This window comes from Mytilus californianus, unplaced genomic scaffold (assembly GCF_021869535.1).
Source record: "Mytilus californianus isolate M0D057914Y unplaced genomic scaffold, xbMytCali1.0.p SCAF_3, whole genome shotgun sequence".
In the NCBI taxonomy this organism is placed as follows: Eukaryota; Metazoa; Mollusca; class Bivalvia; order Mytilida; family Mytilidae; genus Mytilus; species Mytilus californianus.
In genome coordinates, this window is record NW_026262679.1 from 82664137 (window position 1) to 82690489 (window position 26353).

The following is a 26353-nucleotide window of genomic DNA, read 5'->3' on the forward strand; positions in this document are numbered from 1 at the left end:
AAGACAATGTATGCTGACAGGGTAAATGTAAATGAGGACAAGGTCAGATGAATGCTGCCAGACCAACATGCACACCTTAAAATCATTCCTTCACCAAAATAAGTTAACTTATTGCTTATAGAAAAAGAGTTGATGTAAGCAATTATAGGCAACAATACCGCCTTCAACAATGAGAAAAACCCATACCGTATAGTGGGCTATAAAAGATCACAACATGAAAAATATGAAACAATTCAATTGAGAAAACTAACCGTCTAATTTATAACAAAACAATTTATGAAAAAAAACAAATATGACAGACATGAACCAATGACAACCACTGAACTACAAGCTCCTGACTAAAGAATGTGACGGGGTTAAACATGTTTGTGAGCCCTCAACCCTCCCCCCTAAGCTGGGACAATGGTGTTACAGCACAACGTAAGAAAAAACTATAAAAATAAGTTGAAAAAGGCTTAACTCATCAGATCGATACAAAGAAAAATATTGAACAAAAACACAGACAGGATGTGGCAGGGTATATATCTACCTATCATCCCTAACAACAAAAAAGACACTAAGTACAGATCTGAGAGTACTCGCAGTTACTGACAGCTAGTTCAAAGCCAATAACAACTAATTAAAAAAATCATGTATCTAAGACTAAAATTTTAAAATTTCAATCAGTACACATCCAACATCCAATGGATTTAGTGTAAAGACATCCTTATCAGTCAGGGAAAAACATGACCTTGTGCAATGCCAAAATATAGGTATCGACAGATTGTAGTACCGTGAAAGTACATATGTGTAATATTTAGTATGGTTTTAATTTCCTGACAACAAAATCAATATTTATAACAATAAAAACAATATTCAAAGATTTAATTACCGTGTTGAATAGGTAACCTTTTATAATAAGTTTATTTAAAGGATTGATTAGTTTACCTGAATCGTATCTAAATTTCAGGGCTCAGTTAATAACATCACCATAAAATTTAAAATGTGCTATTCCGTTTGAAATAAGTTTTCTACATGTACAGGTACAGCCAAACTTAAAAACCAAATCTTTGTATCTATGGAAGAATTTAGTAAAGGTTTTAAGTAATCTGTGGTAACTAATTCCATGACTTGATAATTTACTAGCAATAAATAGATTACGCTCATTGAAATCCAAAATGACACTTTAGACACGAGCATAGCGAACGAGTTGGGATATGTAAACACCGTAAGACGGTGCCAAAAAAGGAAAATTAACAATAAAAAAAAATTATCCCTATTGTCGTAAATTTTTTTGTATTGTTTCTGGTGTAATACTGAAATATCTAAATCTAGGAAAGGACAGTTATTGCTGTTAATATTTGATTTATCTATTCTAAAGTAAGTTCCTTTGGGTAAATTTCAGCAGTTCAGATGTTACCTGCCAGACAGATATGTGCAACTTACAATCATTCCATGCACCAAATAAACTTGACATTGCTTATAATATCTTAGAAAGACTTAATCAGGAAAACTTAACATTTGACAAATGAACCATAAAAATGAGGTCAAGGTCAGATGAACCCTGCCAGATGGTCATGTAAACTTTACAATCATTCCATGCACCACATAGTTAACCTTTTGGTTATATAATTATAGTATTAAAAAAATAGACCAAAACACAAAAACTTAAAATTGACCAATGATCCATGAAAATGACATCAAGGTAAGATGAAATCTACCAGTCCAATATGTGAACGTTACAAACATCACATACATTAAATATGGTTGACCTAGTATTGTTTAGAACTATCTGAGAAACAGAACAAAAGATAAAAGCTAAACATTGACCAATGAACCACGAAAATGAGGTCAAGCACAAATGAAGCCTGCCATTCTGACATGTAAATGTACACCTTACACCAAATATCTTATCTTAAGTCAATGATATTTGGTATACATGCAGTTGTATTAACATTAGCACATATCATTTCAATAATCATCACAGAATTTCTTTTTATATAAAATAATAAGACTTGCAGAAGTCAAAAAAATGTATTTATCATAAAAAAATGTGTTTTCATTTTCAGACTTTTTTAAGTCAGAAAATGACAGACTTTTTTAGGTCTATTTATGTTTATGAAAAAACTTAATTTTAATTGGTGGCCAAAGTGCACCACCTATGACATCATTAACCTGTCTGAGAGTTTACAAGGACCTGAGCTATCTATATTTAATTATCTAAATTGAACATCTTTACTTAACATAAGATTATTTTCCTCATTTTGTGTGGTTATAGATGATTGCATTGTAAAGTAAATAAACATCATCTCTGTTTTTTATGGCCCTCATGCATATTTTTCTTTAAAAGACAAAGCATTGTCTTTCAATGTTGTCATAATTTCATGTAGATGCTTGACCTTTTTATTAAAAATGTCTTTTGGTCTTGAAGTTGACCAATTTTGGTAACTTGTCGACTTGTAGGAGTCAATATTTGCAACTTTTTAATTCAGGTCAAATATTTCTTGCTCAACACTAATTGACTTATTGAAGTCATAATTTGTCTTAAAATAAAGGGAGACAAATCTTGAAACCTTCAAATTTAGACCTCTACGAGTCAAAAACAGATTTAGACAGGTTGGGCTTAAGTCAGGAAAAGTGGGGTATTCTCTGTTTTCAGGGAACACACCAGCTTTCTGGTGTAAAAAAAAACCTGTAAACAGGGACTTCTTTTTTCCTTGTCAATTTATTGTATGAAATCTACAAAAGCGCACCTTCTACATGTGATAACAATGTTATATGATAGCAAGTGTTTTTATAAGTTCAAAAATCAAGCTAATTTCAAGTCTTATTTGATGCTTAACTCACAACAAAACAATTCCTTTGTTCACCAATTCATACGTTGATCATCAATTATGAGAAGACAAAAAGATAAGTTAATCACTTAGGCATTTAAATTCAATGAATAGAAATTTTCAATAGAAGTGAACATAATTCAGTAATGATCAGTTACACCTGGAGCATGCACTGACTTGACTACAAAAGTTAAATGGCTTGATGGCATAAGTAATCCTTTCCAAATTAAACAAGGTGTAAGACGGGGAGGAATTCTATCAACCCATCTATACAAAATCTTTGTCCAAGATCTTCTGGTAGAATTGGAACAAAATTCAATAGGATACCAGTTAGGAAATATATACGTAGGATCACCAACTTGCGCCGACAATATAGCCTTTATATCGAATGACAAGCATGAAGTACAACTAATGCTAAATGTGCTCAGTAGATATGCAAACGAACACCACTACAGTATACATCCAACAAAAACCCAAATCATAGATTGTTCCAAAACAAAAAGTGATTACAACTGGAAACTAGATGGAAATGATGAAACAATAGCTAAATCAGGTGTACACCTAGGACTAACGAGAGCTGAAAGCAACGAAAGTCACATAAATGTACAAGAGAGAATAAAATTAGCAAGAAGAACTAAATACGCCCTCATGGGATCAGGCTGTCATGGTACAAACGGTCTAGACCCACCAACCTCATATCAAATTTACAAAACCTATGTCATTCCAAGGTTAATTTATGGACTAGAAGTGCTACCTCTAACAAGATCTGATATTGAACAGTTGGAAAAATTTCATAGAAAAAATCTTCGCCAGTTACAATCTCTTCCAGAAAGAACCGCTAATTCGGCAGTGTTACTACTGTTAGGAGCTCTACCAATAGAAGCAGAAATTCATAAAAGAGCTTTGTCTCTCCTACATGCTCTACTAACATGCGAAAATGAAAAAATACATCAGCTTCTGGAAAGACAAATAACAACAAATTTTGATAACAAAAGTAGCTTCTTTTCAAGAGTTATGGATATATTAGATATGTATGAACTTCCAACCATTATACAACATCAAGGCAATGTTCCAAAGAAAGAACATTGGAAAAGAACCATCAAGCTGAAAACAGACAAATTTTGGAAGGACAAGACCTTAACAGAATCTGAAAGAAAATCTAGCTTAAAGTTTATGAATACGGAAAACCTCGAGATCAATAAACATCATAAAGTCTGGAAAGTAAAGCATTTGCCTCGTTTTGAACTTAGAAAAGCAATAATCAAGACTAGAATGATAACTGGAACATACATACTTCAGGCAGACAAACATAAATTCACTCCCTATACAGTAGAACCACTATGCCAATTATGTAAAACTGACAATGAAGACATAACTCATTTCCTGACAACCTGTCCCATACTTAGTACTACGAGAGAAAAATATTTCCTTGATATAAGAAAAGAGATCACTGATAAAATCACACCAGCAAAATGGAACTGCACCTTCATGAACAAAACTGCGATAGTACAACTGCTAATTGACTGTTCAAAATATAAGGAGCTATTTGATAACTGTGAAAAATTCATGGAAAATATTGAAAGCAAAACCAGAAATATGTTATTTCAAATGCATATAGAAAGATTGAAAATTATGGACAACAAATAGCAAGACACATATTGCATATATATATATATACGTATATAAATATACATATATCTTTAAGTGGAGGAAATGACAATCAAATGAGAATAATGATTATCATAAGTGACATATATATACCAACACAGAGTCTGTCATTTAATAATTGTAAGAAATTTAAATAATTAATAAGCATTCCTGTCTTTTAACTCACTAATACATTTATGATAGGGTCCATATCATGTATATATCCTTTTAAATTTACTGATGGTGACAAAACAAGCTTCTATTACTTTATTATGATTTTTATATACATTGATCATGAAGTACATATAACATTCCACTGAGAAAACCTGCCTTTTTAGATTTTACTAAATTCTTACATCTTAACTTATTATTTTAATACATAGATCTTATTAAATAAAACCTCCTTTTAATGTATCTTTTATGCATATTAAAAAGCAAATTCAAATGAAACATATTTTTAATTATAAATAAAACTGAGATACATACATACATGTAAGTGAATCTACTTGTATGGTAGATTATTTTATAACAAAAAGGTCCATGTAAATATGCCTTGCATGACACTTTTATTGTTTATTTATATGTGCTGTACATATGTTGGAAAAAGAACATTTTTGTTTTATCCTTTTAAATTTTAAAGTTAAGGTAAAACTCCATATATATTTGGAGGTGCTCCTAATTAAAGGAGGCTGATACTAAGAAGAAGAAGAAGAAGCAGCTTGATCAACTGATTCCTAAACAAAAGATTTGTATGTTTTTGAGTTCTAGATAAAACAAGGCTTCACTTATTCATGTTTTGTTGTTCCTGAAATACTGACAGTATTTACAAATACTACTGATACAGTTAAAACATGCGTTTTTGTAAATTTCATGCCATAAATTAAAATAGAAAAAGGAAGTCCCTGTAAACTGGGGTTTTTTAACACCAGAAAACTGGGGTGATCCCTGAAAACAGGGAATACCCCACTTTTCCTGACTTGAGCCCAACCTGTTATACTTATTTATGTCTGAGCTCTGACTGATAATTGCACAAACATATAAATAATCTCCAGTTTCTATATTTCTTGCGGTTATTTTTCTTGACCTAAATAAGTTAAAAGATTTATTGGTGACCTAGGCCTGGGAACACTCAGGAACAGTATATCCAGAGACATATATACACATGTGTATATATGTCTCTGATTATATCATATGTTCCTGCCTAGGCCTTAAGGGCATTTTTTTTCAACCGACCTTGCTTCCTAAGAAGGGTACCTTACTGGCGCTAAAAATTTTCGCATGGTATTTCTTCAAGATCATTTACAACTTCTATCTACTGCTTCTATTTAAATCTATATCATTTATTTCATAGTTATTTTTGACATTTTGGCGGGAAATCATTGTGGAGAGTTGTCGTAACATATGAAATTGTAAATAGTGGATATACTTTTAAAAAATTATAAACGAAAGTGTTCAATTTAATCATATAATCTTAAAAAGCTCATATTGACTGTTAAAAGCAAACGATTTTAAATACCTTGAAATTACGACAATAATTAGTATTACGGCAGTTGTTTGGCAGCGGGTTTCCAAACTTCCGGTTTGATATTTGATTTTTTTTAAAGGTAAACAACAACATTTCATGCATTCTAGTTGGTATTTTCTATCATTGAAGGAAAAATTGTTAAACTAAATCCATATGCAATAGTCAATTTCAGTAATTTGGCAGAAATCATGGACAAACCAGGGATATTCATTTTATAAACTTTCTTCAAAATCATGTCCGATCTTGATTTGAAAAATTTTATTTGACGCTATTTTCAAATTACTGAATGCACAAACATTTGCTTACTTCATAATTAAAGGAAAAAAATACCAATTGCAAGTCTTTGTACCTTAATGTCTGTCCAGAACATTTTATATCTATGACTATGTTGACTTGTGCACAGATCCCTTTTTGGTTGTTCCCTTAATATGAGGCAGGCGTTACCTGTGAAAGGGGACGAAGTCTGTATGAATTATTTTTTTTTTAATTCAAACATATTTTTACTTCAAAATCTGTTCAAAAAAGAAACGGAAATACCCTTACGTTTCCGATTTCGGTTCTGTTCGGAATTTTAGTTGTGACGTTATTTATGTTATGACGTCATATTCAATGTAAACAAAGAAACGCTATCAGGTAACGTTTTTTCATATCAAGCCATTCAAGGAATTATTAAAAATGGAATTGGTATTGCGTTCCTTCCTATATTTTACTAGACTGATATTTATATAAATTTTACTCAAAGACTCATGCAAACGAGACCGGAAAAAGGAAGTAGATTTCTGCGCAAATGCGGGGAAAATAAAAAAGTTAACGATTTTGAGTTCATTAGTACAATGAAAAATTCGGGAAATTTTCCCGACTTTTTTTAATATTTTTTTTTTATTGATTTTTCTACCGTAATAGGGGACTTCGTCCCCTTATTAAAGTTGCCTTATTGCTTTTTTTGAATATGGAACACTTGATCCGAGAATTTGCAACACTTTAACTATTGCCATAAAACGTAAATCACTTTTCTTTTTTGACGTCACTGGCGTCAGACATTTTCTCATGTGATGTCTGTGGAGTAATTAAAAAAAAGCAATAAAGTGTATTCTGAGTCTTGGGTGTTTTCTGATTTGGTTGCTCTAAAACAATGATACATGTTCAGCTCACAAAAGTTATTGGTACATGTTTTTGTTACGTATAATCATACATTTTTTTGGTTATCAGATTTACAAATTTGCAGGTAAACATATGCACCGGAAATACAAATTTGCAGATAAATATGATTTATGTGTTGTCTCGAAGATGTTGTAAAAGCAAGACTAATGGGTATTGTTTCTGGCTAGTGTCAACAATTTTTAAAAGTTGCATTTTGTCAATTACATATGCACATAGTGAAGGTTGGCGCCTATTAAAATGTTTAAACCTGCTGTCGAATGACAAGCATGAAGTACAACTAATGCTAAATGTGCTCGGTAGATATGCAAACGAACACCACTACAGTATACATCCAACAAAAACCCAAATCATAGATTGTTCCAAAACAAAAAGTGATTACAACTGGAAACTAGATGGAAATGATGAAACAATAGCTAAATCAGGTGTACACCTAGGACTAACGAGAGCTGAAAGCAACGAAAGTCACATAAATGTACAAGAGAGAATAAAATTAGCAAGAAGAACTAAATACGCCCTCATGGGATCAGGCTGTCATGGTACAAACGGTCTAGACCCACCAACCTCATATCAAATTTACAAAACCTATGTCATTCCAAGGTTAATTTATGGACTAGAAGTGCTACCTCTAACAAGATCTGATATTGAACAGTTGGAAAAATTTCATAGAAAAAATCTTCGCCAGTTACAATCTCTTCCAGAAAGAACCGCTAATTCGGCAGTGTTACTACTGTTAGGAGCTCTACCAATAGAAGCAGAAATTCATAAAAGAGCTTTGTCTCTCCTACATGCTCTACTAACATGCGAAAATGAAAAAATACATCAGCTTCTGGAAAGACAAATAACAACAAATTTTGATAACAAAAGTAGCTTCTTTTCAAGAGTTATGGATATATTAGATATGTATGAACTTCCAACCATTATACAACATCAAGGCAATGTTCCAAAGAAAGAACATTGGAAAAGAACCATCAAGCTGAAAACAGACAAATTTTGGAAGGACAAGACCTTAACAGAATCTGAAAGAAAATCTAGCTTAAAGTTTATGAATACGGAAAACCTCGAGATCAATAAACATCATAAAGTCTGGAAAGTAAAGCATTTGCCTCGTTTTGAACTTAGAAAAGCAATAATCAAGACTAGAATGATAACTGGAACATACATACTTCAGGCAGACAAACATAAATTCACTCCCTATACAGTAGAACCACTATGCCAATTATGTAAAACTGACAATGAAGACATAACTCATTTCCTGACAACCTGTCCCATACTTAGTACTACGAGAGAAAAATATTTCCTTGATATAAGAAAAGAGATCACTGATAAAATCACACCAGCAAAATGGAACTGCACCTTCATGAACAAAACTGCGATAGTACAACTGCTAATTGACTGTTCAAAATATAAGGAGCTATTTGATAACTGTGAAAAATTCATGGAAAATATTGAAAGCAAAACCAGAAATATGTTATTTCAAATGCATATAGAAAGATTGAAAATTATGGACAACAAATAGCAAGACACATATTGCATATATATATATATACGTATATAAATATACATATATCTTTAAGTGGAGGAAATGACAATCAAATGAGAATAATGATTATCATAAGTGACATATATATACCAACACAGAGTCTGTCATTTAATAATTGTAAGAAATTTAAATAATTAATAAGCATTCCTGTCTTTTAACTCACTAATACATTTATGATAGGGTCCATATCATGTATATATCCTTTTAAATTTACTGATGGTGACAAAACAAGCTTCTATTACTTTATTATGATTTTTATATACATTGATCATGAAGTACATATAACATTCCACTGAGAAAACCTGCCTTTTTAGATTTTACTAAATTCTTACATCTTAACTTATTATTTTAATACATAGATCTTATTAAATAAAACCTCCTTTTAATGTATCTTTTATGCATATTAAAAAGCAAATTCAAATGAAACATATTTTTAATTATAAATAAAACTGAGATACATACATACATGTAAGTGAATCTACTTGTATGGTAGATTATTTTATAACAAAAAGGTCCATGTAAATATGCCTTGCATGACACTTTTATTGTTTATTTATATGTGCTGTACATATGTTGGAAAAAGAACATTTTTGTTTTATCCTTTTAAATTTTAAAGTTAAGGTAAAACTCCATATATATTTGGAGGTGCTCCTAATTAAAGGAGGCTGATACTAAGAAGAAGAAGAAGAAGCAGCTTGATCAACTGATTCCTAAACAAAAGATTTGTATGTTTTTGAGTTCTAGATAAAACAAGGCTTCACTTATTCATGTTTTGTTGTTCCTGAAATACTGACAGTATTTACAAATACTACTGATACAGTTAAAACATGCGTTTTTGTAAATTTCATGCCATAAATTAAAATAGAAAAAGGAAGTCCCTGTAAACTGGGGTTTTTTAACACCAGAAAACTGGGGTGATCCCTGAAAACAGGGAATACCCCACTTTTCCTGACTTGAGCCCAACCTGTTATACTTATTTATGTCTGAGCTCTGACTGATAATTGCACAAACATATAAATAATCTCCAGTTTCTATATTTCTTGCGGTTATTTTTCTTGACCTAAATAAGTTAAAAGATTTATTGGTGACCTAGGCCTGGGAACACTCAGGAACAGTATATCCAGAGACATATATACACATGTGTATATATGTCTCTGATTATATCATATGTTCCTGCCTAGGCCTTAAGGGCATTTTTTTTCAACCGACCTTGCTTCCTAAGAAGGGTACCTTACTGGCGCTAAAAATTTTCGCATGGTATTTCTTCAAGATCATTTACAACTTCTATCTACTGCTTCTATTTAAATCTATATCATTTATTTCATAGTTATTTTTGACATTTTGGCGGGAAATCATTGTGGAGAGTTGTCGTAACATATGAAATTGTAAATAGTGGATATACTTTTAAAAAATTATAAACGAAAGTGTTCAATTTAATCATATAATCTTAAAAAGCTCATATTGACTGTTAAAAGCAAACGATTTTAAATACCTTGAAATTACGACAATAATTAGTATTACGGCAGTTGTTTGGCAGCGGGTTTCCAAACTTCCGGTTTGATATTTGATTTTTTTTAAAGGTAAACAACAACATTTCATGCATTCTAGTTGGTATTTTCTATCATTGAAGGAAAAATTGTTAAACTAAATCCATATGCAATAGTCAATTTCAGTAATTTGGCAGAAATCATGGACAAACCAGGGATATTCATTTTATAAACTTTCTTCAAAATCATGTCCGATCTTGATTTGAAAAATTTTATTTGACGCTATTTTCAAATTACTGAATGCACAAACATTTGCTTACTTCATAATTAAAGGAAAAAAATACCAATTGCAAGTCTTTGTACCTTAATGTCTGTCCAGAACATTTTATATCTATGACTATGTTGACTTGTGCACAGATCCCTTTTTGGTTGTTCCCTTAATATGAGGCAGGCGTTACCTGTGAAAGGGGACGAAGTCTGTATGAATTATTTTTTTTTTAATTCAAACATATTTTTACTTCAAAATCTGTTCAAAAAAGAAACGGAAATACCCTTACGTTTCCGATTTCGGTTCTGTTCGGAATTTTAGTTGTGACGTTATTTATGTTATGACGTCATATTCAATGTAAACAAAGAAACGCTATCAGGTAACGTTTTTTCATATCAAGCCATTCAAGGAATTATTAAAAATGGAATTGGTATTGCGTTCCTTCCTATATTTTACTAGACTGATATTTATATAAATTTTACTCAAAGACTCATGCAAACGAGACCGGAAAAAGGAAGTAGATTTCTGCGCAAATGCGGGGAAAATAAAAAAGTTAACGATTTTGAGTTCATTAGTACAATGAAAAATTCGGGAAATTTTCCCGACTTTTTTTAATATTTTTTTTTTATTGATTTTTCTACCGTAATAGGGGACTTCGTCCCCTTATTAAAGTTGCCTTATTGCTTTTTTTGAATATGGAACACTTGATCCGAGAATTTGCAACACTTTAACTATTGCCATAAAACGTAAATCACTTTTCTTTTTTGACGTCACTGGCGTCAGACATTTTCTCATGTGATGTCTGTGGAGTAATTAAAAAAAAGCAATAAAGTGTATTCTGAGTCTTGGGTGTTTTCTGATTTGGTTGCTCTAAAACAATGATACATGTTCAGCTCACAAAAGTTATTGGTACATGTTTTTGTTACGTATAATCATACATTTTTTTGGTTATCAGATTTACAAATTTGCAGGTAAACATATGCACCGGAAATACAAATTTGCAGATAAATATGATTTATGTGTTGTCTCGAAGATGTTGTAAAAGCAAGACTAATGGGTATTGTTTCTGGCTAGTGTCAACAATTTTTAAAAGTTGCATTTTGTCAATTACATATGCACATAGTGAAGGTTGGCGCCTATTAAAATGTTTAAACCTGCTGCAATTGTTTGCACCTGTCCTTAGTCAGGAACATGATGTTCAGTGGTTGTCGTTTGTTGATGTGGTTCATAAGTGTTTCTCATTTTTGTCGAGCCTTCGACTTTAGTCGAAAAAGTGAGACATAGCGATCCTACATTCCGTCGGCGTCGTTGTCGTCGGCGGCGTCCACAAATATTCACTCTGTGGTTAAAGTTTTTGAAATTTTAATAACTTTCTTAAACTATCCTGAATTTCTACCAAACTTGGACAGAAGCTTGTTTATGATCATAAGATAGTATCCAGAAGTAAATTTTGTAAAAATAAAATTCCATTTTTTCCGTATTTTACTTATAAATGGACTTAGTTTTTCTGCTTGGAAATATTACATTCACTCTGTGGTTAAAGTTTTTAAAATTTTAATAACTTTCTTAAACTATCCTGGGTTTCTACCAAACTTGGACAGAAGCTTGTTTATGATCATAAGATAGTATCCAGAAGTAAACTTTGTAAAAAGAAAATCCATTTTTTCCTTATTTTACTTTTAAATGGACTTAGATTTTCTGTCAGGAAACAACACATTCACTCTGTGGTTAAAGTTTTTAAAATTTTAATAACTTTCTTATACTATTTTGGATTTGTACCAATCTTGGACAGAAGCTTGTTTATGATCAAAAGCTAGTATCTAGAAGGAAATTTTGTAAAAAAATAAATCCATTTTTTCCGTATTTTACTTTTAAATGGACTTAGATTTTCTGCCAGGAAACAACACATTCACTCTGTGGTTAAAGTTTTTAAAATTTTAATAACTTTCTTATACTATTTTGGATTTGTACCAAACTTGGACAGAAGCTTGTTTATAATCAAATGCTAGTGTCTAGAAGGAAATTTTGTTTTCTTCCAGTTAACATTACATTCAGTCTGCAGTTAAAGATTTTAAACATTTATTAGATTCATAAACTATCCTGGATTTTTACCAAACTTGGACAGAAGCTTCTTACAATCAAAAGATAGTATCAAGAGGAATATTTTTATTGATTTACTTCCTCATTTTTGTTGAGCCTGCGATTAACAGAAAAAGTAGGCGAGACACTGGGTTCCGCGGAACTCTTACGAATTTTTTATATATATTAGACCGTTGGTTTTCCTGTTTGAATGGTTTTACACTAGTAATTTTTGGGGCCCTTTATAGTCTGCTGTACGGTGTGAGCCAAGGCTCCGTGTTGAAGGCCGTACTTTGACCAGTATAATGGTTTACTTTTACAAATTGTGACTTGGATGGAGAGTTGTCTCATTGGCACTCATACCACATCTTCTTATATCTATGTAGGTCATTTTAAAGGGATCCACTAATAGTATGTCAATGATATTTGGTATGCAGTTGAAGAACATTGAATGGTCTCACTAATCAGCGAAAAGAAGAATTTTAGGGACAAGAAAGTTTATATACTATCAAAACAATTTATGAAAAAAGTCATTTAATTACAGGTTATTATTATTATTTTATAAACTTCAAAATTTTGTTGCATTTAATAGCTATATATGCTGTCTTGTGAATTTTTAGTTAAAAAAATATATTTTAAAGTATTTATAAATCTGAACATTTGGTTACAATCCCAGAATCATAATCAATGGTGTCACAACAGTGAAGTAATCTTAATAAATAGATTATGTAAATAAAAGCACATGGCAATTACTCTAAATTTAAGAGCATTCAGGATGAGCTAATGCTTTCATCATTCGATTATCTTAAGTGTCCATAAAGAATGGCTTAAAAATTAAAGAACAAAGAAATTAACTCACCCCTTTTCATCCATTCATTCACTTATATACAATGTATGTATATATATATATATATATATGCTGTAAACTGTAAATATATTATCTGAAACATTTCCTTGATAATAAAAAAAAAACTCTTTTCCTGAAGAAATGTTCATTTTCTTCTATCAGTATAATAAAATACTTAAAATACATGCATATAAAAAAACACACTTTTATGCATGTTTCTATATTTATTTATTTGAATACATTAATATCTAGATTTCTTGATGCTAAATTTATTTTCTTGTTGTTAAATTAGTCTTGTCACTAAATTATTATTCTTGTCGATACGTTATTCTTCTCTTTTTGACGCTTCTTGTCGCTAATTAGTGAGACCCACATTGAATAATTAATAAAACTAAAAAATCTGACTACAGTGACATGACAACTTTAATATGATAGTAGACTTATAACAGATTCTGCTCAGAAATTATCTGCGCTTCAATTTTAATCAGTATTAACACCATCAATAGATACATGTACAACAGAATTTATCAAACTTTGTGACATGCTTTCCTAGATTTTATATCCATAAATACCAAAGTTAATCATAACTGAAAGCAAAGGTTCTTGATAGAACTATCAACTGAAACATCATATTCTGGAAACCTTTGCATTCCTATGTGATAAATACAATATTTTTGACGAATATAAAAGAAAATTGTAGAGATAAGATATTTTGTAATTATAATATCATGTTTTAAAACTTTATTTTATTTTTCAGTCCAAATCTTACTATGAAGAACTTCCAGAAAAAGTAATCTTTCACTGAAGAACAGATGGGCTGAAAAAGGCCAAAGAAATGGCTGGAATGTATGATTATGGTATGGTTTTTTTTAGTAGTTTAAATGTTGCACTGAAATATTTTATATAATAAATACTTTCGAATTATAAAAAGTGAACACTTTCAAAATCTATGTTTTTACAAACATTAAAATATGATTGTCAAAAATTTGTAATGTTGGAGAAGTTCATTTTTAAAAATTTCAAACATATTAATTTGTTTTGTTTTCTGCTCAGATATATAATAAACTTTATATATAGTAAAAAATATAATTTTTTGAAAATCGTTAATACTGTAATAATTTGTATCGTTTATCTTGTTTCCATACAAAAGTGATGCAAGTGATATTATATGATGTCGGCGTCCTATTTTAAGTTTATCTAGTATTAGTTTTATTTGATCCCAAAATGATATCAGATATTTGCATGCCAAAAAGTAATGTTCATTATCTTCAATGACATTACATATATTACATAAAGGAGCTTTTGTTATTTTCCAAGAGAAAATGATTGTTTGGTTGGTAAAATGTAATGTAGAAATTTCCATCTTAACATTTTCAATTTATTATCTTGGATATAGTTAAAGATGAAGTACAACATTTGTTCTCTTTTCCTTGTATTGACTTGTTATCTAAATCAAGCATTCTGTCCCATTTTGAAATCCTATTGCCTTCTCATAATATCTATTTTAAAGGGAGATGTAAATATCTTTGGAGGAAATGTTTTGTTGATACCATTTTTCATTCTCTATCTTGAAATTCTGTATATTGTGTACTAACAAGTACTAACCTTATCACTGAAATGCTATTTACTAACGTTAACAAGGCCTGGATAATGTACCGGTACTTTGTGTATCTCTAACAAATGTAAATTTCAAATAAAATTATATATCATTCAAAAAAAAAAATATGATTGTACAGGAAGGCGTTTGAAGTATTCTTGTAATAATTTAAAAAAATGCTGGTATAATTTTTCAGAAAAGACCTTGTTACTGAAAAATATATTATTATATTTTTCAGAACAAGGTCTGGACTGTCTGAAATGAATTTAGTACAAGTTTGCTTTAACATCATATTTGTTTTTGAATTGCATCAAAATAGAAAAAAAGTTTGAGTCATGAATTTCTGTAGATTCAATGTTTGAACTGTTTATGTTAATAAAACTTTGTAATTTTTTCTGAACTTTTCCTAATTATGAATTATAAAACTTCAAAATGAAACTAAAAGTTGTTTAAAAAAATTGAACAAAATCTTGACTGTTTGACACAACACAACAATACTAAAGTTTCAACTAACTATAAACTTTTAGATAACATTTAATTATCAATACAAGTAGTGTAACTTATTCCACTGAAAAAGATAATTTGTCGAAATTGTCAAACAACAAGTGGTTGTGTCTTGAGCAATTTAGGATACTTTACTAATGAAGGACACCATAGTTCAACTCTTATATATACACTTCCATCAATTTTTATCTCGCCTTGACGGTGTCAAAAAGCGAGACAAAGGTATGCTGTTTCCGTTGGCGGCGGCGGCGTCAACAATGTATTAGTTTGTGATTAGGTCTAGTTCATGGTGAACCACTAGTGGTAGGTCAATGATATTTGGTATGCAGTTGTATTAGCATTGGCACATCTCATTACCATGGAGATTATTTGGCCCCGCCCCCTTAGTCAAGGTCTATGACTTTGAAACTTTGCTTAGTTTACATGTATTAGTTTGTGATTAGGTCAGTTTATGGGGAACCAGTAGTGGTAGGTCAATGATATTTGGTATGCAGTTGTATAAGCATTGGCATATCTCATTTCCATGGAGATTATTTGGCCTCGCCCCCTCATTCATGGTCTATTGACTTTGAAACTTTTGCTTTGTTTTCATGTATTAGTTTGTGATTAGGTCAGTTTAAGGGGAACCGTTAGTGGTAGGTCAATGATAATTGGTATGCAGTTGTATAAGCATTAGCACATCTCATTTCCATGGAGAATATTTGGTCCTTACCCCTCAGTCATGGTCTATTGACTTTGAAACTTTTGCTTAGTTTACATGTATTAGTTTGTGATTAGGTCAGTTTAAGATGAACCACTAATGTTAAGTCAATGATATTTGGTATGCAAATGTATTGGCATTTGCAAGTTTCATTTCCATGGAGATTATATAACCCCACCCCCTAATTATGGTTCATTGACTTTGAAACTTTTACATAGTTTACAAGTTAATGTTTGTGTTTAGGTTTGTTTAAAAGGAACGACTTATGAAAAGTCAATGGTATTTGGTTTGCAGTTGTATTAGCATTGGCACATCTCATTTCCATGGAGATTGTTTAGCCCTGTACCTTCAGTCATGGTTCATTGACCTTGAATATTTGCATATATTACATGTTAAAGTATTGCTATTTTAATTTCAACATTTGCATTATCAAAATTACAAAAAGGCGAGACATATCTCTGTGTTAACAGTTTATTTGGCACTACATTATGTTGACGAATTAAACATCTACCATTTAGATTACTGTATTAAAGCCATGTCACATAAAGATGAGCTCCTTTGATTTTGAAATATTACCATGTTTTATTAATAGTGCTATAATTCAGAATTTGACTGAAATGCACTTTTAGTATTTAGTTTTATTGGTATGTTTTTTTAAATTCTAGGTATAGATGATGTAGGTAGTCTGAAGGCAGAAATAAGAGCTTTGACAGATGATTTAAAACAATGCCAGGTAATGCAAATTTCTATAATCATAAAGAGTGGGTGGGGGGGGGGGGGGGGGGGGGTTCAAGTGCTATGAGATTCATGTCCACATGCACATTCACATTAATTTTTCAGTAACTGTTTGACATAAAACCATGTTATTTGGTGTGCAGATTTGAGCATATTTCACTGTTTTCTATTTTTTAGTTTTATATATATTCAAGTTAACTTTGAATAAGTTTAACATCCAAGTTAACTTAGAGTATATATGTTAAACATCCAAGTTAACTTTGAGTATATATGTTAAACATCCAAGTTAACTCTGAATAAGTTTAACATCCAAGTTAAGTTTGAATAAGTTAGATATCCAAGTTGACTTTAAACCGATTTAGAACTCAAGCTAAGTTTTTAGATGATAAGTTTACCTTTAATCTAATGTCATGGTGGTCGGTTGCATCTAGGGGAGTGTTACATCTTATAATCAGAATTAGGTCATTCTGACTCTTGTTTCATGTCTTATACTTTTTGATTAATTCCTAAGTCTTAATTCAGTTATCAAATACTGAGTTGATCCAGAAGCATATGACTTGATGGTAGAATGTATGCAGGGAGCAGACCAGGGCCTAATATGGATTTTCAATAAAACAAAAAGTTTGAAAGTTTTAAGCAACATGCTACAATATTTCCATCATTGTATGCATTCCTTATTTTAAACAACTTTTCCATACTGCAGCAAAGAGGAAGTGAACACAAATATGAGTTTTTGGCCATGTCCTTTCTACATAAAGCCATGTAAATACTACCTCCAGAAGTAAATGTCTTTCAACCTCTATCACCTGCCTTAATTTTTCTGTCTGCGATGACCAAAATTCTGTCAGTTTCTGAAAAGCCATATCAGATTTGCTTATGTCTGTAAATAAACATAAAAAATGATAAAAATCATGATGCTCATTTTTGGTCGGGTAGGATGAAATCCATAATCAGCTAATAGTATGGGGGTGTCGGGCACGTGGGCAGGGAAAGTTTGGTACATAATTTGTGTAATCAACTCCTGCTGCAGTTTTCAACCTAGATTCCTGAAACTTCACAGGAAGATTGAACATATGTTGAAGTTGTGCACTTGTTAATATGGAATTGTTTGAAGAATTTTTTTACATTTTCCGCACTTAGGAACTTACTTATTTTCTAGTAAAATTAATAACCTTCATGTAATTGCAACTACATTGTAAACATTCTGCGTGGATAAGTCACAAATTTTGCAACTCAGCCATTTGAGACTTTGACCCAAACTGTTTATTAAATTAGAGCTGCATGAATGGAACTTTTAAGAAGATATACATGTTTTAAAAGAGCCTACCCAGAAACATGACACTTTTTTGTTTGCCCTCAAGTTTGAAACCAAAATTTTGTTTCCTTTTGTGATGCTTATTTCTTGAAGTTTAGGTAATGAACTAAGCATCAAACATATAACTTTTCTCTATCTTTATTTTTTCTTGGTATAATTTGGACATCATTGTGAAAATAAAAAAATAAAAAGGCATGAAAATGTATAAAAAGTATGTATGATAAATATGCATCAATTAAGCAATCAAAACAAAAAGCTAAAAAAAATTTGTTTTGTGTTCATGCTGGTAATTGTCCATAAACTATTTGTAGGCTGATAAAGATTTTGTTTGGTCATTATGGAAGAAGTTACAAGTTGCTAATCCAGACATTACACAGGCCATCAGTTTAGTCCTTCAGAGGTAAGTAGTTGTCATCATTGTCGTGTGTTAATAGCAATCATAAAAGCACAATAATTGCTTGTATTATGGTATATCTCTGATTCCATTAGACAACTCTCCACCAGAGACTAAATGATGTAGAAGTTAACAACTATAGGTCACCGTACAACCTTCAACAATGAGCAAAACCCATTCCGCAGAGTAAGCTATAAAAGGCCCTGAAAGGACAAATGTAAAATAATTCAAACTTCAAAACTAACAGCCTGATTTATGTACATAAATTAAACGAAGAAAAAAAATATGATATACAGCAACAAATGACAACTACTAAATTAAGGGACGACATCAAAAGTTCAATGTAGGATAAAAAACTTAATTCACATAGTTTTTTCGCTGTCCCCCCCCACCCCCCTCTTAACTTAATTTGAGAAAATTGATTGACCAATATGGATATATGTAAAATCGATTTTGGATAAACAAAACTTGCAGCAATGTTAACCTCCCCACCCCCAAACTATTTGATTTAAGTTTTTTATCCTACATTGATCTTTTGATGTCGTCCCTAATGGCTCCTGACTTTCGGACAGGCACATACACAATGTGGCGGGATTAAAGATGTTTGCTTGCACCAACCCTCCCCCTAATGTGGGACAGTGGTATAACAGTACAACATAGAACATAATATCAAAATACAAGCTCATTTTCATTTTATTATATTACCTTCAAACAGGGGCTTGACTGTCTGAGAGGTGTTGTTTGATTTTTTAATAGGTCAGTGATCCTATATGGATTGAAAATATGTTGCATGTACATTCGTTACATGTACAAAAAGGTTTCATTTGCCCTTGACATCAGTTTCATAGTGCATTGCAACTTTAACTAATTCCAAAAATTACAGCAAGCTAAATATTTCAGTCATTTCGTCTTTAAAATAATTCACCATGTGCATATTGCCTGTATTTTGACGATCCATGTTCATGGATGTTGCAATTTTTTTCAGAGAGAAAGAAAAGAGTGAAATTAAGGACAGAAAAGTTTTGGAAGTTCTTCAAATCAAGGATGAGCGAATTGAAGAGCTGCAACATGCTCTTACACAGAAGTCTAGAGAGGTTGCAGAACTAGCTATCAGGTATGTTAAACATGTACATTTTATCTTGTTTTAAAGTTGATTAATAAGAAATGTTGTTCTGAAGATTTCAAAATTATATCTGCTATCTTACTTTGTTGATATACTCATATAAGATTAAATTTTCATGACGATTTATATTCAGGTATTTTTCTTTAGCAAAATTTGTGTAAATGAATTGAGTGCTAAGAATAGTAGGTTTACAGTATATTTAAAACATAAGCTTTGTATTACATAGTTCAAATGTCAGACCAAAAAGGGTTTGTAAAATTTTTATAAATTGTATCCTGAAGATAATAGCCAAAAAGATATTTTTATACAGAAATACAATAAAATATTTATGGATAGTGTTAGTAAAGGCAAAAATATTATTTACTTATGGCCTTAGTTAGTCTAGAGTTAGACAACAACCCGACCAAAGAGCAGAAAACAGGCCAAGGCCACCAATGGGTCTTCGACACAGGGAGAAAATCCTGCATGAATACATGTTTTGCTCATTGTTGAAGACCGTAAGGTGACCTATAGTTGTTAACTTCTATGTCATTTGGTCTCTGGTGGAGAGTTGTCTCATTGGCAATTATACCACATCTTCTTTTTTTAAAAATTTTTGCTAGTACAATATATGATCTCCCAATTGGTGCTTTTTTCCCGTAAAATTTTGTTATTACAATGCAAATATCTTTACATCATAATGTCCTATGACGCGTTTTCCCCCAAATGACTCTAGGTCAACCGTCAAAATTGGAATCTCTTTTATTATATCAAGTATATATAAAATTATACAAAGAGTAATTGTAATCAATCTGATTATCTAAACTGCTACATTATTAAATTGCTATTAAATGTCCAATAAGTTGTTTCAATTTACCCAAGGATTTTATAGATCTTTTACTCTTCAATAGATTTTCTGCTGTGATATCATGATATGCCTTCTGTTATTGAACTGACGAGACCAAAAGTTTTCCTTTTCTTGATTTCTTGAAATTGTGATTTCCTGTAATTCAAAAAATAATTTTTTGTTTGTTTTTATTTAATTTGATTTTTTTTAATCTTAAAATTAATTCTTGACAATCTACTATATCATATCATATTTTTTTTCTTTTGATTTTAGATCAAATGTTAATGAAGATTTGAACAAGTTTCAAAATGAGGTTGATAGACTGAGAGAGAAAAATGCAAATTTAGAGCTACAGGTAACTTTCAAATTTTCATCAGTTTGTAAGAGATATTTTTCATGTAAATTTTCTATATGTAGTAACTACGCTTAGGGGCACTGTATCATAAACATCCTCTTCTTAACTTATGTATATACAATTATACACAAAATTTTATGACTGCTTTCAGTGCTTTGTGTAGTGATATCCATAAGTTCTGTAAATATTTGCTTGAAATTGCATTTTGAAATGGATTAAAAATAGTTCTATATTACTCACTTTTTTCTAATCTAATACTGCAAATTCAGAAATTTTTGCAGGCATTTATTATTGAGCAATTGATTAGATTTTATTTTTGCAAAAAAATGTCCCATTACCATTTCAGCAAAAATAAGAAACATCGCAGTACAATCTGAATTTCCAATATTTTAAAAAAGAATTTGACCTATTTAATGAATGACAAATTGTATAGTTTTGACATATACTTTTGAAACAACTGTTTCATACTGGAACCATTTACTTAGAGAATTGTAATTCATACAAGCAGAATACTATAGTAAATTGTCAAGTTGTTTCTTACATACATTTTTGCTTGAAAAAATAAAAAAAAAACACTTGAAAAGCAACAAATTTTAAAATGGCTTACCTGTGACAACAGAATTACTATTGCATAGGCATGACTCTTTAAGTACTTTTTTTAGTTTAGTAACTGTATAATCATAATGTTTATACTGTCTAAATGGGTATTCTGGGCCTCAGTTGTCTAAGAAGTTTATCTACTGTATCTCTAGTCTGTCAACACTGAGGTTGTGAGTTGTAACCCTGCACCTTGCAGGTGTATCTGACTCCAATCTTAATTGAAAGGAATTACTGTGGATTCATTATTTTTCGTTGGATACCAATTTTCGTGGATTTCGTGGGTACAGGTGAACCACAAATTTAAATGTTCAACGAATTACAAATTTTCCATTGGCCTGTATGCAGACTTGGGTAAAACCACGAAATAAAATATCCACGAAAGTGTAAGTTTTTCTCAATCCACGAAAACTGGTACCCACGAAAGTAAATGAATCCACAGTACCAGTTTTTGACAAAAGGTCGTGTTTCTCTCCAGCTCTACAGATTCCTCCACTTGTAAAAACTGGCCACCACTAAAAATCCAAACGCACAAAACAGTCATTAAACACCAAAAAATCTATCAATCAATTAAATAGGTATTCTTACCATTTTCGATTTGACTTAAGTAAAACTATTCAGTATTCATCAATAGCCCTTTCATATATCTTTAAAGGAACTCACTCTAGAGTAATCAATAAATTGCGAATAAAACTGGTTAAGTCTTCTAGCAAATCTATCGTTTGTTGCTTGACATGGGACTTAATGATCAAAACAACTACAAGAAGACATCCTTCCAGAAGGCATCATAAATACCAATGTACACAAGTATGAAAACTTAAAAAAAACAAATACAAAACTTTGAAATTTATCTGAAATAAACAATGAAAATTAATGTACTACATAAATATATTTTTAAACCACAATTTTGCCTAATTTAGGCAAAATGAAGGGCAAATTGAGACAAAATGAAGAGATAAATTTTCTTATAAAGAAACACTCCAAACCTGGCAAATGATTACTAGTATGCACCCCAAACAACTGCATCCACAAATAATGAGGGACAAGTAAATTTTAGTTGCATTCTTTTGACAACAGTTCCTTATACATGAATATGATTGGATAAGATTGATTGGTTTTATGAAATTCAAATTAAAAATTTGGTAATTGTGTCCATATCTAAGGTTTTAAAAGCTTCTGATGAATTTTCTTACTTTTTGGTATACCTGAAATCACAAATTGACTATGGGCACAATTGATTTATTATCTTACATGTATTAGGCGGTATTGACGTTTGATTTAAGAACCTTTTAATTCTGTTCCCATCATAGTATATTAAGTATTAGTAACAAGTTTATTATTTAGCTTTTAAGTTAATTTGGTTTTTGAACATAAAGACAATTTTTCTAATTTACGGAAATGTATTTTTGTGTAAACAAATTTCTTAGTGAGAGAAATTGATTCTCGAAGATACATGAACATGCTATCAGAATCTATTGGCATTGTCAACATATAAAAAACTTATGCAAATCACTGGCATTAAAAAAGAACGTAGCTAATTAATTTTATCTACCAAAAAGGACAAAAGGACATCTAATAGGACATTAATCACGGAAGTCGTTCCTTGTGCAATAAGTCATAAAATCCAGAAATAGTCCAATAAATCTAGCTCGCGTAAATCATTAAAACTGTCAGAAAACTAATTTGTCAGAAATATTTTGTTTGTAACTGTAAGATCAGGGATGACACTATGTCCTACTCAATGATACAATCTTAAACCACAGCACAAATTGACTAACTAGCCAGCTAATCAGTTTGACTGTCGTAAAAAAATCAGTTTTGCTTGTATTTCGTCCGCTGACAAATTAAGTGTCATAGAAATACCCGACAAATACATAACAAAGTTTTAATGATTGAGATATTACATGTTTTTGTATTATTGAGAAGGCATATCTTACTGTTCTTATTAGTTTCTATATCTGTTCTGAGACAATTGAAATTACGCGTTCTGTAATTGAATTTTGAAATTCTATATCTTCGAATAATGTGGAGTCTCAAGTTGACAGAAAGTTGTGATTTTATGACCTTTTAAGTGCATTAGAAATGAAAATATGAATACTTTCTGATGTAATTTGCGTCTAAAACATAAAGTTTGTTTTATTGCATAATTGTATTTGTCTCATTTGTCAACTCAACAAAGTAGGCTTTATTTTTCTTTTCATTAATTTAGTAGTAATAAAGTGTAAATTAACCAATAGATTTGTCCCTTTAATGACACACCAAATTTTGAGTAGGCACTTAAACAAGAAGTAATTAAATAACTTGTTAAAGCATTGATTTCAGTCAGTCAATGTTTACATAGACACACATCTTATAGAAACCAGTTTCAGAATGAATTTTGTTTAGTTAAAGTAAGAATAATGTATTTTTTTAACAGTTGATAGAAATGTGCATTTTCAGTTGTGTTTTTATCAAAAGAAAACGTGACTGTTTCATGATTTCTTTATAAGTTAAAGTAAAAAAATTTGAAAAGAGGCACAGTATTTTTTTCCATAAATTATTTTCATGTTGCATTGAACTATTTAATAAAATCTGTTTATATTAATAACCTTTCTCTTATTTTTGGCTATATGTAGAGACTTAGCTGTTGTAACATTAAATCTCATTTCTAAGACTTAAAATCTTTCTGAATGTTATCAGTGCTGACAAATAGGTTTTACTTAAGACACTGGCAGTTTTAAAGTTTGGATCATTTGCCCAAAGAAAAAAAAAATTAAAAGATACCAAGGCTATTTAAAGACAGATGTCTTTTAAGTAATTTGTTTGGTGGGTGGCTGTATCATTGACATTTACTCCTCTTATTCATAATCAATACCAGGCCAAATAAAACAAGAGTGCACACGCTGAAATGTCTCGCCTTCTTTACTAACCATTGATTTTATGTTGATAGTCCTAAATATAATGCTTTACTACAAGTAACACATAAACTTAACCTGATCCAAGAAAATGAGGTCAAGGTCAGATAAACCAAACGAGAAATACATGTACACCTTACAATCATTCAATAAACCAAACATAGTTGACCTATTGCTTATAGTTTATTAGAAACAGTCTTAACCAAGAAAACTTAACATTGACCAATGAACCATGAAAATGAGGTCAAGGTCAGATGAACCATGCCAGACAGACATGTACACCTTACAATCAATGTATGCATTAAATATAGTTGACCTATTGCTTATAGTATCTAAGAAACAAACTTAACCATGAAAACTTAACATTGACCAATGAACCATGAAAATGAGGTCAAGGTCAGATGATACCTGCCAGAGAGACATATACACCTTACAATCCTTCCATACAACAAATATAGTTGATCTATTGCTTATAGTTGAAGAAAAACAGACCAAAACACAATAACTTAACACTGAGAAATGAACTGTGAAAATGAGGTCAAGGTCAAATAAAACCTGCGAGACTGACATGTACATCATAAAATATTTCCATACACCAAATATAGTTGACCTATTGCATATAGTATTAGAAAAAAAGACCAAAACTCAAAAACTTAACTTTGACCACTGAACCATGAAAATGAGGTCAAGGTCAGATGACACCTACCAGTTGGACATGTACACCTTACAATCATTCCATATACTAAATATAGTAGACCTACTGCTTATAGTATCTGATATATGGACTTGACCACGAAAACTTAACCTTGTTGACTGATCCATGAAATGAGGTTGAGGTCGAATGAAAATTGTCTGACGGGCATGAGGACCTTGCAAGGTACGCACATACTAAATAGTAAATATACTTATCCTATTACTCATAATAAGAAAGAAATAAACATTACAAAAAATTTTGACTTTTTTTACAAGTAGTCACTGAACCATGAAAATGAGGTCAAGGACAATGGACATATGACAGACGGAAACTTCATATCATAAGGCATCTATATACAAAGTATGAAGCATCCAGGTCTTCTAGCTTCTAAAATATAAAGCTTTTAAGAAGTTAGCTAATCAGGTGATCCAAAGGGTGAGCAGTTCCTGCTCCATCGGTGACACCCATCATGTTCCTTCTTTTAAATGGATAGATGAATCATAACAGTTGATACAGTAGTAGTTTGTAAAGGTTTATTGTCTAACACAAGTATGTTACTGGATAAATTAGGCAATGTAACACATCAGTCCCTTAATCATGACCTGTTGTGAAAGTTTGAAATGAAAGCAAATTGTAGTGATTTCAAAGGATAGATATAAGAGCAAGACCATAAAATATAGAAACAGCAAAGGCATTGAAAAATAAAATACATGTATCACAAAATACAATTGCATTGAAAATTTTGTGATGAAGTCATGTGTCAGTCCATATGAGTGAACTGCTTCTACATTGATGGCTCTCGTTTTTGTTGCTCATGACAAGTAAAATCAGGCTTTCATACATTTTCCAGCACAATTATCGTACTTAGACTCAGAAATCAACCAATCAGAGTACTAAATTGGGTGTTTTAAGCACAAATTTTGTGATTAATTTCTGATAAAGTGTTTTATGACCAAGAGCCCAGGTTTTAAGTCTTGTTGGTTATGTCATTTACAAAGTGGAAGGAAGATTCAAATTTGAGTTTGGCGTAGATATGTGGAACTATTGGAATATCCTTATTTTCCATGTATGTGTACACATCCCGACCATATCTCAGCAATTATAAGAGAAAATCATCCTATGAAGCTCCATTCCATATTAAAATCAGGTCAAGAAATTTCTTGCTTGAGGAAAATTTCTGAACCTTAAGGTAATGAGGTAAAGTCAAAGTTTATATCTCAGGTCCTGTTAAATGTAGGATAATCTTTTCTGG

The 26353-nt window shown here is 31.1% G+C and overlaps 1 protein-coding gene across 4 annotated transcripts in view; it reads left to right on the forward strand.

The window, feature by feature from the left end:
• Positions 1–6001: 6001 nt before the first annotated feature.
• Positions 6002–26353, forward strand: part of LOC127735185 (centlein-like) — a 75723-nt gene continuing 55371 nt past the window's right edge. For 3 of the 4 annotated variants that reach the window (XM_052245296.1, XM_052245300.1, XM_052245299.1), the window contains exons 1-6: positions 10204–10266; positions 14125–14224; positions 16834–16901; positions 18530–18618; positions 19598–19726; positions 20835–20916. In XM_052245296.1, coding sequence (XP_052101256.1) covers positions 14203–14224; positions 16834–16901; positions 18530–18618; positions 19598–19726; positions 20835–20916 — 390 coding nt within the window. In that variant the 5' untranslated portion in view covers positions 10204–10266; positions 14125–14202. Of the gene's footprint in view, positions 6065–10203; positions 10267–14124; positions 14225–16833; positions 16902–18529; positions 18619–19597; positions 19727–20834; positions 20917–26353 lie in introns of those variants that run through there. The other variant, XM_052245298.1, reaches the window with a different exon arrangement.